The following is a 12,329-nucleotide window of genomic DNA, read 5'->3' as shown; positions in this document are numbered from 1 at the left end:
CATTTTTCAAAATGTACGATCCTTATGATATTCTGAATATACCTCGTTTAATGATATTTTCATGGTAAGTATGTATTCCAGGATATGCTTCGATGTCTCTGTGAATGTTGGAGACACGAGATGAATGTACCGGCATGCCTTTCAACAAAGGACTTTGTCAGTAGTGCTTTCAAATATATTCATAATCAAAGAGGGGGGGGGGGGGGGGGGGGGAAATTCAAAATAATAAAACTAATGATTTCAGGTCTATAATTTGAACTCCTAAAGTTGTTTGAAATCATTTTTGTTCTGATTGGATAAATACTATTCACTAGCATATACCCATTCAACATGAAGTTTGTTATTTTCTCTCTTTTATCTGAATTAAATTCAAAGTTTGGGTTGTCTTTCCCCAGTATAAGGGGTTTAGATGGAACCTGCAAACTAGTAGACCAAGAATAAAAGTTTAGTTGAGTGAATAAAAGTACCCACATGAGTAGATCCATTTTTTCCAACACACCAACTGAGTTCGACTAGGGAATGCTGAGTTTCTAGTAGCCAATGTATTTAGTGTTCCACCAGTATGTCCCTCCAATACGGCAGTAGCCAATTCTGGGAACCATAGTACCAGATCCAAAGCAATATCTATGGTATTGCCAACACATACGTTTAAGGGAATCAGTAAAACTACTTGCTAGTTAAATTTTTGCTAAATATTAATGAGAATTTAAATTTTATTACCATATATTTGGGCAACAATACAAGTAATAAGAAGCTTAGCACCTTGGCTGCTTGTTTCAGGATCTAGGTCCTCCTCTTGAGTCATATAGTAAAGGAAATGTACCATATCTGTATGGCCGAATTGAGCAGCCACAACAACAGGGATGACACCATTAATATTTTTAATCCCTAGCAAGTCATGATTCTTTCTCACCAAAGGCTTGGCAACCCTTGTGATTCCACCTCCAGCAGCAAGAGAAAGAGCTGTTTCACCGTAATCATTTATAAGTTTCAAATCTTCTACGCTTGTCATATTGACTAACTCCTCCACAATCTTTACGTGTCCAGATAGGGCTGCAATGTGGAGGGCTGCCTCGCCATAAGATGAAATTTTGGCACTCAGTGCATCAGGGTGTAGCTCAAGGAAGTGCTTAATCTGCCCCCAATCACCCTTATGTACCAACTTGAATAAAATCATCAGATACATTTCATCCTCACTACCTACAAAAGGATTTCTTTTCTGTATTTATTTATTGTCTTTGATTTTGTGGTTTTTGCAGGATAATTATGAAAGTTGAAAAGCACATGTTGACATCTTGGTTTATATACTCAGAAGAAGATGTCACCAAGGTAATTTCTGAAAACAAATTCAAGTAAAACATGTACAAGCAAAATCTATACATAGGGTTTCTTTGGAGATATCTAGACTGGAAAAATTGATTCATACTATGTTAAAAATAATACTGTTCTGTTTTGTCTAGGAACTCATCATGAATTTCTAGAAGCTAGCATAATATGATGGATACTAACAAGCCATACATAAAACTCAATATGACGTGTGTGAAGAAGATAAACTAGAGATTTGTGGAGATCTACGGCCCATAGGCCGTATAGAGCTCTTGAGAGGCTCAAATATCTTTTTAGAACTTAACTAAGTTTTACTTCTAAATTTCTTCTTCTTCCTCATACATCCTCAAATGATCACATGTCACTTTATATAGTGATTTTTAGATACATCTAAGACTAACAATTAATTCATACATTCACATACAATCAAGACACTTTGAACCTAATTAAGTGACCCTACCCTTCACTCTTCAAGACCGTAATGAACTCAACCTTTCAATATATGTAATTAATAAATTCTAAATTAATTTCATATAGTCCTCATGGGTTCTAAGTTTCTAGTGTTGCAGATCAAGCTTTATGCCAGCATACTGCAAATATTTTGACAATTGCAGATAGAAATATGTTGCCTTTATTGGTTGTATAGTTATGATTATGTTTATTTGAGTGGTTTGGATTAGATGTGATTTAACTTTTTTAATATTGTAGTTTTGGGATTATCAATTCTTTTGAATTGTGTATCATCTCTTATATTTGGATTGACTCAGGATTATAAGGAGAGATTGACAAAATCTTATCAACTATATAATTTAATAAATTAGTCAAAACTTCTCTTTAATCTCACATTTTGTATCCTACTCTTGCTCTTAGGATTCAATAGTCTCTTATTTGGGGGATATTTGTCCTGGTGGATTATTAGTCTAGATCTCAATTTGCTGTTACTAATCATTTGGATGTCAATGCCTTGATATTTGGCCTTGGGTTGTTGCTGATATGGAATTTGGGCCTCTTGTTGCCATTCTCTTCGGGGCTCCTGATGGGCCTGGTTTGTTGCCACTTCTTTGTAGAGTTAATTGTGTTGGTGCTTTGAGGGCTAAAGTTGTCTATTGTTTGTTTGGAGTTTTGCATTGTTCTCATTTGTTTGGTCTGATATTGGCTTCTTGTGTTGGTTGTTTGATTTAGAAGTGTAATTGAGGGGGCTCAACTTAAGCAATTCAAGGTCAATCTAAAAATTTTTTAGGACTCGAGCAATATACGTTTAAGTTCGGTAAGAGTTAGGGTAGAAATTTAAAAGCTTGAATTAAATTTGAATTGACTTGGACAGAGACACTAGGTAACTTGAAGCTCGAATTATATATATATATATATATCAAATACTTAAATATACATATAAATTATTGATGTTAAATAATTTAGATCATTAGATCATGTTTATTTTGTATATTAAATTGCAAACCATTGTAATGGCACATCGGTTTTAATTCTTATTTCTCTCCTCTCCATCTCTCTCATATTATATAAACTATTTACTTTTTTATCAAAAAAAAAAATGTTAATAGAGTCTTAATTTAATAAATTAATCAACCTAAAAATTAAAATCTTGAATCTATGTGCAATTCAGATAATTCGAGCTTAGCTCAGTTTGGACTTGAGCAAACAAATTTGGATCGCAAGTTGGGCTTGGGCAAGTTTGAACTACTCTTAATAGAACTTGGGCTAGGCTTGAATGCATTAGGATTTTTAGAGTTCTCTCTAGAACTTTCCTACAGTCTATTGAAACGATGTCATTTGGTCAAAATGATTTTGTTTTACTTAATGCAAAAATATAAATAAAAATAAATAAAATCAAAGAGATCTCTCTCTTCCTTCTCTTCACAAATCTCTTACTAGCAACCCCTGTCGCGATCTAGCTCTAGTAGAATGACATTGACTCACGGCAAACAACGCAAAACCCAAGGTGAAAGATGAGACACACGACCGAACGGTGAGACCCATGGCAAAACGGCGATGACCCAAATCTATGTTGAGCAACCCAAGCTTGTGTGAGTGAATTTTGGCAACCTTTGTGATCTCTATCACGCTACACCCTTCGATTTTGTTGGAGACGAATGTTCAAGTAGTGGTGGCACTACAAATGGGGAGGGAGGAAGAGGGGTGGGTCGGCGGAATTTGTCGGCTGTGGGTTTCAAAAAGAAAAAGACATCATTGTTGTTTGGAAAACGATTTGGGTCTAGCCACTGCTAGGGTGTACATGAATCTAAATGGTCCGGTTTTAGAGTAAATTAAGAATCGAACCATTTCTTACCGTCACAGAAAAATTAAAACCGTAATCGAAATGTAATTTTTATATAAAAATAAAAAAATAATAAACAAATATTTTACGATCCGATCCAGTTTGGAACTGTAACCAAAGTCTTAGAATCGAGAACCAAACCGAATTGAACGGTTTTACCATTTTCAAAATAAGAACCAGAACTGCAACTAAAAAAATTAGACTGAATTGACGGTTTGGACCGAATTGGGTTTATATACCAATTCCACCGATTTTTTTTTAACACCCCTAGCCACCACCGCCATCACCAGTGAATCGGAAGGAATTCGACCCTTCCGCCAGTGACTACCCATCTCCCACCATCTCTAGCCATCGGTGGTGGTGAAGTTGGGTTTGATCTCTTAGTGCTGGGCTAGATCTAGGGTTTTGGGGAAGATGAGCAGAAGAAAGAAGAGTGCGGGATGCAATGGGTGATCAAAGGAAAAGCGTGAGTGACTGGTGACGGTCTGTAAGGGTGGGGGAAAGGTGGCCGCTGGCCAACGAGAGCAAGGTTGGTGATGTACCGGCGATCTCCTCTCTCTCCCTCTTCATTATGCGCTGTTGTTTTTGCATTATTGTTTTTTTTTTTTTTTTTTGGGGTATTAATTGAAACGACATCGTTTTGATTTCTCTTAATATCAGTCATTAGATCTTACTGAAGAGAGATCAATCTAGAGGATCTGGACTTGGGTTGAATAGGCTTTCAACTTGTCTAAACCTGTCGAGTTGCATCCGTAGTTTGGGGTTTTGGGCTTTGGATTTGATTAATTAGTTATTGGGATATGCTGTTTGGTAACGATGGCTGCTTTATTTTTCTTCGTTTCTTATATTGATATAATTTTGTTGTATCGTTTGTACCATTTAATTCATCAAAATAATCTCTTTTTTCTGCAAATAAAAGAAATATCAAATTATGTACACATGCACAAAAAAAAAAAAAATCATATCCTCAATCCAAAAGTGGGTTAAAAGCCACTTCTCAGCTTTTAATCCATTTTGAATCACATCATCTTTTACATTTTTTACACGTTTAACAAAAAAAAAAAAGTCAAAAAACTTATTTTTAACCATCTTCTCAAAATACCCTACACACACACACACACACATATATATATATATATATAATCATTTTGGGAACATGGTAAAAAGCCACGTTTTTGGACAAAATGTCCAAAAACGTGGTTGCCAAAAACGCCAGAAAAGCCATTTGGCAAGGGCCAAAAACGCAGCCGTAAAATTACAAATTATGGCCTATGAAAAAAAATTTTAAAAATAAATCTCTTATGTTGGGTAAGGGTATTTTGGTCATTTTAATTTGATTTGACACCATAAATAAATATTAAACTAAAAAGCAAAAAGTCAGCTTTTTATCAATTTCCCAAATCACTTCTAAAAAAGCCAAAAAACTTGATAAAAAGCTAAAAGTCAACTTTTTACCAACTTCCCAAAACAACCCATAATCTTTTCCTTGAGTACATTTAAGAATTTCACAATATTATTTTGTTTTTGTTTTTTTTTTTTTTTTTGGCAGGCATTGGACTCACCAACAAATTTTGAAAATTATGACGGTGTAAAAATGTTAGTGACCTTAAAAATTTTGCTAAAAATTAATTATCATATGGATGTGGGGCTCATGTAATGCTTGTTCTACATTCATATAAATAGTGTAAAATTTTTAATAATTTTTTGAGATTCCTATCAACACTTTTTTTTTTTTTTTTTTTTGTGTAAATTATTCCTCTAATATACAATTTGTGTTAAAAAAAAATATCACACGACTTTTGTCAAACCGTACTTGAGAGCACCCACCAATTTCATTTAAAGCATTTGGGGACATATTAAAATAGTTAAATTATCAAAAAAATATTATTAAAAAATTAATTATTTTTTAATTTTTTACATGTACTTTTATAAAAAAAGTCAAAATATCAACAAAAACAATAATTTCCAAAATAACCTCTACTTAACAAGTTAAGAACATCTCCACTGACTCTCTAATAAGTTATGGGATCGGATAACATACTCCAATGAGCTTGTCAAAATTTCATTTATTTAGACGTAAAATATTTTATATAAAAAAGTATTTTTTTTATAAAATAATTTTACATAGATTTTTTTTTTTATTTTTTAATGTTTGGTTGACACTTAAAATAAAAATATTTCATTGCCTAATAAATAAATTTTGATTCAATAAAATGTCATTTAAGATTTTTTAGTTAGCTAAAATATATATTTGAAAAGGCGAAATGTATTGAAAAGATAGTAAGTGAGCGTCAACTTTATAAAAATTGACTTACGAAATTTTTAAAGATAAGCCATTCTTAACAAAATAATGCAAAAATATTTTTCTTAAAAAATGTTTTACTTGCTTTTTGTTCAACAAAGCAATGAAAAATAAGTAAAATATTTTTAACAAAAATAGCTTACATCAAAACAAATGGAGCGAGAGACTAATCAATAACATACTTTTCCAAATATTATAATCATTTTTTTATTTATAATATTTTATATATATATATATATATATACATATTTATACACAAGCAAGTAAACCCTACTTACATAAGATACTTCAACACACATTACTCACTCACTCTCTAAATTAACAAACACTTGACACAAAATTGAGCTCCACTTTTTGTTATATAACACAATTTAATAAATTTTTAACCATCCCATTAGCCATGTTCTTTATAGCTAACACAGAGGAGGGGTAAAAAAGGAAGGGGGAGACTTGACATTTTTTTTAGAGGGCTACTATTAGTATTTACCTAATTTCGTTGGACTCCTCATTTATTTGAACCCCTACCTTAAACCCTAAATTTTAATAAGATTTCTTTGAACACTTCACTTAATACCAATTTTACCTATATTCATTATATTATCACACCCAAGTGCACACTCACGTAATTTTGCACACCCTCTCTTCTTCTTCTCTTAGTAAACGATGAACGATTAAGAGACAATTGAGAACAACAAATGATTGAGAGACGAATTGATTATCTCTCTACTCTCCTTCTCTCATAAACAATGGTCTCTTTCTCCTTGTCATTGTGAACGACGGTATCTCAGTCGAAAATCTCATCGGAAAATCTCTTCGACCTTCTCTTTCTTTTTCTCTCAAGCAACCTCCAAGTCCTCATCACGTATTATTTTTTGTTTATTTCGGGCTTAAACTCTCTATACAGGGGTTTTTAGAGGAAACAACCCTCAGAAAAAAACAGAAATGGGGGAAAATTCTACAAAATGAAACCATTTGGCATTCTAATGCTGAACAAAATGTTTATGTTCAGCACTGTATTACTGAACTAAATGTTTCTGTTCAGCACTGTATTACTGAATTGAACCTTAATAGTCGGCAAACTAATATCGAACCAAAAACAACCCAGAATCGTAAATGCAACTAGATAAACTTACCAATGCAACACCAACCTCATCAAAGTTGTTGTCATCCTCCTTCATTGCAATATAAGTATCAACGAATGGTGAAAACGACCACAAATGTAGAAACTCAAAATCTGTAATAAGATTGTTTGCAACGTTAACTGATTTAGAACACCGAGCACATTTGAAACTACCAAACAAAACCTTAATTGATTAGGTGGTTTCAAATGTTTTTCATTGAAGATGAATACATGGGTTTAGGATGGTAATGAAGAAGAATACGATTAGGGTTTAGATTGATAAGGAATATGTATAGATGGGGATGGAGGTGGGTGTACAATATTGTAGAGTGTCATTCTAATTGTTTTCATTTGGTGGGTGGGTGTTGCATTAAAAGTTGTCCTTTAATATAATTTTAGTTTAGGGTATAATTGTAATTAAAAAAAAGGGTTAGAATTGGAGGGTGCAAAGAAATTAGATAGGTGCTAATAGTAGTACTCTTTTTTTATTTATTGTATTACTTTATTTCTATTATATCTTAACTCACACTATAACATTGATGAGAGGTAAGAGAATAGACTCGTGTAGAAACTTGACCCATTAGAAATCACTTAAGATCTAACTGTAACACCATACTAAAGTATCCAACTCACAGCTGATTGATAATAACCAAAAGAATTTTTGAAGTATATTATTAAGCTTTATTTATTTATTTTGATATTCGGCTCACTGGACCGACTGGACATGACTTTGACAACTTATTTTGTGTAAAAAATTAATAGCAAGAAATAATAAGATACATAGTCAGAAAAAATATTCATAAATCTATTTAGAAGGTGAGTGTATAAGTAGAGACTAAACTTAATGTGTTGTATTGAAAGGTTGCAAGGATGGTCAGTATTCGGTTAAAACAGGCTACTTTATGGTTGTAGGAGGGTTCGGCTCAGGGATTGGAAGGAATAGGAGTGAGTAGTTGGTGCTGGAAGAAGATTTGGAATCTCAATATACCTCCTAAGTGGGCACTCTTTTTATGGAAAATACTTCATAGAATATTGCCTGTTAGGACAGAGTTGATATATGTCGAGGAATAAATGTGGAGTGTTTTGACCAAGAAGAAACTATAGAGAACACCTGTGTTTCCTGTCCTTTTTCACAACATATTTGGCGAGGATCTTGTTTAGGCCTTGATTTTAATTATGGGGCAAAGCAAGTGGACACAATAATGGATAGAAAACTGGTTTCATAATGGACCAGATGAGGAGGCTATTGTGGCTGCTATTAAGGTATTATGGGGCATTTGGATTCATCTGAATAAGGCAGTCTTTAAACATCAACTTGTGCAACCGGCTTGGATGATTGACTAGATAAACCATTTGAATTTACCATCAAACAAACAATTTTTAAGTATGAGCAATAATATTCAGTCTACTCTTGAATCTTCCTATATATGTTATTGCTAACAATGCAGAGCAATCACGTAAAGATGGTGCAACATGGGTATCATTGGACAACATTGGAAATCCTATGGTGAAGAAGTAGTTCACTTTTGTTGCATCGTCAGTGAGTGTGGCGGAAGCACAGGCGTGCTTGGAAGTGCTTAAATGGTGCATCTAGCACAACATTTTGCTAATGATGATTAAGAAATTAAGGAGGGTGGTGAAGTGGGAGTTGCATACTCTTTTGCAAGATATAGTTTGTCTGGTTAGCCTGGAAAGGAACACTTAAAACAGCTGATTTTCTCAGTAGAATAGGTGTCTCGAGGGATAATGCTGATTTATCATGTGTGTTTTGCAAATCTGAATTAGAGTCCTTGAATCGTACTCTGTTGTTCTGCCCATTTGTGTGGCAAGTCTGGGTATGCATATTTCATTGGTGGGGCTGCCATGGGTAACACAAGGATCAGTTGAGTGTTGGCTACAATGGTGGATGAGCTGGAATTTCAGAAAGAAGGAAATGCAGATTTGGAGAGCTGTTCCTTCAGCTGTAATTTGGTCTGTGTGTAAGAGCAGAAATGAGTGCATTTTTTCTGATAAGCAACCAAATTTAGTAATGTGACCTAATTAAAGTAAGGGTAGCACTTTGGTTGAAATCACATAATCTTGGATGCCTCTATTCTGTCAATGATATTGTGAGGGATATTCAGTTGGTGAGAAGATGCATCTAATAACAAGTGTGGTTGGCTGCTTCTTTGAACTGATGGCTGTGCTGGGCTGATGAGTTGCCTAAGAACTATAATAACTGTAGACTTCGGTTTCGTATTTTTGGTTATTACACTCAATTTGTTGGTTTCTCACCAACTTTTGATGGTGTACTAACATATGATTGGGCGGGAATTTCGGTGGCAACCTAGTTGGGATTGTTTTGTTCCATTATGATACTCTTTGTACCCATCTGCTTTCTTTATTGATTTCGAATATTTATCAATAAATTTCTCTTTTGCCAATCAGAAGAAGAAAAGAAAAGAAAAAAAGTTAATTTTTGTAATCGTTTTGATTATGTATGTTTATCTAAGGCCTCTAGACAGAAGGTTAAATGTGCTCATGATGAAGCTAAGTTAGCCATGTATAAAGGCTGACAAAGCTTCCTGTAAGTTTTATGGTTGTATGACTCTATTAGATATCTATGAATGTTTGATTTTGATCTTTCTCAACAAAAAAATAAAATAAAATGAATGTGTTATGAGACATATCAATAATGAATTTGATTCACACAATTTAAATTCTAAATAAATTTTAAAATATTTTTGTCTAGAAAAAGTGTAAAAGCTGTCTCACCTTCTTCTTCTAAGTTCCTTGGACATGTTTCCCGTTCCTCACTTGATGACTCCTCTGAATTATCATCCGAATCAAAGTTAGGACTTGATTGTGATTGTGATTGTGGATGTGATTCCTCATTTGGTGGCTGCTCTTTGGTGATTTCTGAATCATCGTCATCGTCATCGTCATCGTCATCAGAAGTATTGGGGCTTTGGCTTTTTTCTGGTTCTTTGCTAATTGACCGTTGGGTGTGGTAATGAGCCGCCTTGTCATCATTTTTCCTTTCCATCCTTGTTATTAATAAGAATGCCCTGGACAAATATAATCAAGTTGGATAATTTTGTCATCTAAAAACCCACATTCTCACACATTAAATAAATAAAAAAATAAAAAAAAACTAAAAATAATTGGAAAAAATAAATATTTAGGACTAGTTTGGCATGTTTATTTAAGTCACATCACCTCTTTAACACATCACTTCAAACCCAACCCAAACTCAACCCATATTTCATAAAAAAATCAAAAAATACATTTATTTAGATCATCCCAAATAACCCTGAGTAGGGTATAGTGGGAAATGATAAAATATTACATAATATAAGAATAATACAATTTTAAGATTCGACCAAAATGATTTTAAAAAAAATATTAGTATCTACTCCCTTGAGATGTGGGTAGTGTTTTACTCGTAACTTTTAATTGAAAAATGTTAAAACAAATTTAGAGTTATTATTAGTTGTGAAAAATGTATAAAAAAATATATAGAGAGAGATATGTAAAAAAATTATTTAAAATATATATATATATATATATATAGATCTATGTATTTTAAAATATGTAAAAAGTATTTTAAAATTACAAATATTTTGTTCTTATATGCTTCTAATTATTGTCAGCACTTATAACTATCATTAGCAAAATCTTTCTTAATTTTTCAAAGAACCAATTATTTTCTTAAATTAATAAATGATAATTCTATTTCCAAACTAAACATAGGAATGGGTATTTCGAGGTTTCATTCTAAAAAGTCAAACACCGCATTTTTAGTGCTTGATTATTTCAAATGAGACTAGATTCACGTTGGATTCAATAAAAATAATAAAATAAAAAAAGATATAATCTTCTCCGATCCTCATCTGGATTAGGGAGGTATTATTCAGGTCCCATTTCGATAATTTGAGTTATTCATTTTTTAGGACTTTTATGCATATCATGTATATATATATATATATATATAAAAAAAAATTAGATCGATCTAACAATTATAACATTTTCATTTTATTGCATTTTTCTTAAAAAAATGAATGATCTATTTTTAAAAATGCACTCGTCATCCATTTTTTTAGAATTAACACAATAAAATGGAGATGTTACGATTATCAAATCAATTTAATTGATTTTAATGAATGGTACACATGAAGACCCTAAAAAAATAAACGGCACATATCATCAAAATAAGGCCCATGGCAGGCCCCACGATCACGGACAATGCCTCTGGATTAGAGAGAAGCTCATCGCAAACAAAAATACATTGCAAATAGGAGTGAACATAGTCCGCATTGGACTGATTTGAGATGAAACCAAAATCAATTCATGAATTACAGTTTTATAAAAATTAGAACTAATCCAAACCATTCAAATTATGGAACTAAACCATTTAAACACGGATCGGTTTTGTTTGAAACCATAGTTTCACACAATAAAATTTATATAACATTGTTCCAAAAACATTCGACATGAAACAAATAAATATAAGTTCATCATCTAATAAATAAATATAAAAGAAACTCTCATTTAATAGTTACTAAATAATTTATATATATAAAAAAAGCAAGAAAAACATCAACACATCGCAACAACAACAGCAACCCAAACCAATTTGTAACAGTAATAAATTGATTATTGATAGCTAGTGGTAGTTCCATTTAGACCAGCGCCTCTTTCTTTTCTTGGAAGGGTTCCTTATTTGAGTTATATATATACAAAAATTGAGATTGTATATAGCAGGCGTATGGTATAATGGTAGGATGGGATAGTAAACGGTCCAGATCAGATTCAATCCGAAACCGTGTATCATAATTTGGAACCGATCTGTAAACAACGGATTGCTAATTTTTCAAACCAATCTAGAACTACGGATTAGAAAAACCAAATCAAACTTACTGAATTGGACTGGACCGATTCGAATAGCGAATTTTTTGTTTCACCTACTCACTCCTAATTGCAGAAGAGACTAAAAAATTATTATTTTACTTTCATTTTATTTCAGTAAATCAAACACCACCTTAAATTTAATCATGGCATAGAAGATAACATATATGGGAATTAGTCAAACAAAACACCAGACATATTGTGACTAAAAAAAACTTTAAAAAAAATAAAATAAAACAATAAAAAGAAGGAGCAATTTTTCTACCAACCGGGAGTATTGTGGAACTTATGCACTGCGTTGGTATGCCAATTGCTTACTTCCATTCCATGATGAACTCAAAACTTTAGTATATATACTTACACTAGCAAGGAATCCTTGCTTTACAAGCAAGGGAAAAAAA

The 12,329-nt window shown here is 32.6% G+C and overlaps 2 protein-coding genes across 8 annotated transcripts in view; one reads left to right on the top strand and one right to left on the bottom strand.

Moving 5' to 3' along the window:
* LOC114309790 (pentatricopeptide repeat-containing protein At1g08070, chloroplastic) overlaps positions 1-1,630 on the top strand; it is a 21,702-nt gene extending 20,072 nt beyond the window's left edge. For 2 of the 6 annotated variants that reach the window (XM_082907211.1, XM_028255604.2), the window contains exon 3: positions 1,048-1,196. The gene's annotated coding sequence lies outside the window, so the exon portion shown is untranslated. Of the gene's footprint in view, positions 1-780; positions 1,197-1,259 lie in introns of those variants that run through there. The other 4 variants (XM_082907210.1, XM_028255599.2, XM_028255605.2 and 1 more) reach the window with 3 other exon arrangements.
* The window catches only part of LOC114309788 (Ankyrin repeat family protein), a 13,980-nt gene extending 1,651 nt beyond the window's left edge, over positions 1-12,329 (bottom strand). Inside the window, exons 1-5 of one of the 2 annotated variants that reach the window (XM_028255594.2) lie at positions 12,198-12,329; positions 9,796-10,088; positions 721-1,200; positions 472-624; positions 43-138 (exon numbers count right to left, since the gene is read on the bottom strand). In XM_028255594.2, the coding sequence (XP_028111395.2) occupies positions 43-138; positions 472-624; positions 721-1,200; positions 9,796-10,066 (1,000 nt within the window). In that variant the 5' untranslated portion in view covers positions 10,067-10,088; positions 12,198-12,329. The remainder of the gene's footprint in view (positions 1-42; positions 139-471; positions 625-720; positions 1,201-9,795; positions 10,089-12,197) is intronic. The other variant, XM_028255595.2, reaches the window with a different exon arrangement.

This window comes from Camellia sinensis, chromosome 14 (assembly GCF_055761805.1).
Source record: "Camellia sinensis isolate YWXY chromosome 14, ASM5576180v1, whole genome shotgun sequence".
NCBI lineage: Eukaryota > Viridiplantae > Streptophyta > Magnoliopsida > Ericales > Theaceae > Camellia > Camellia sinensis.
Note: the sequence above shows the minus strand (reverse complement) of the source record. Positions and strands in the feature narration are given on the sequence as shown.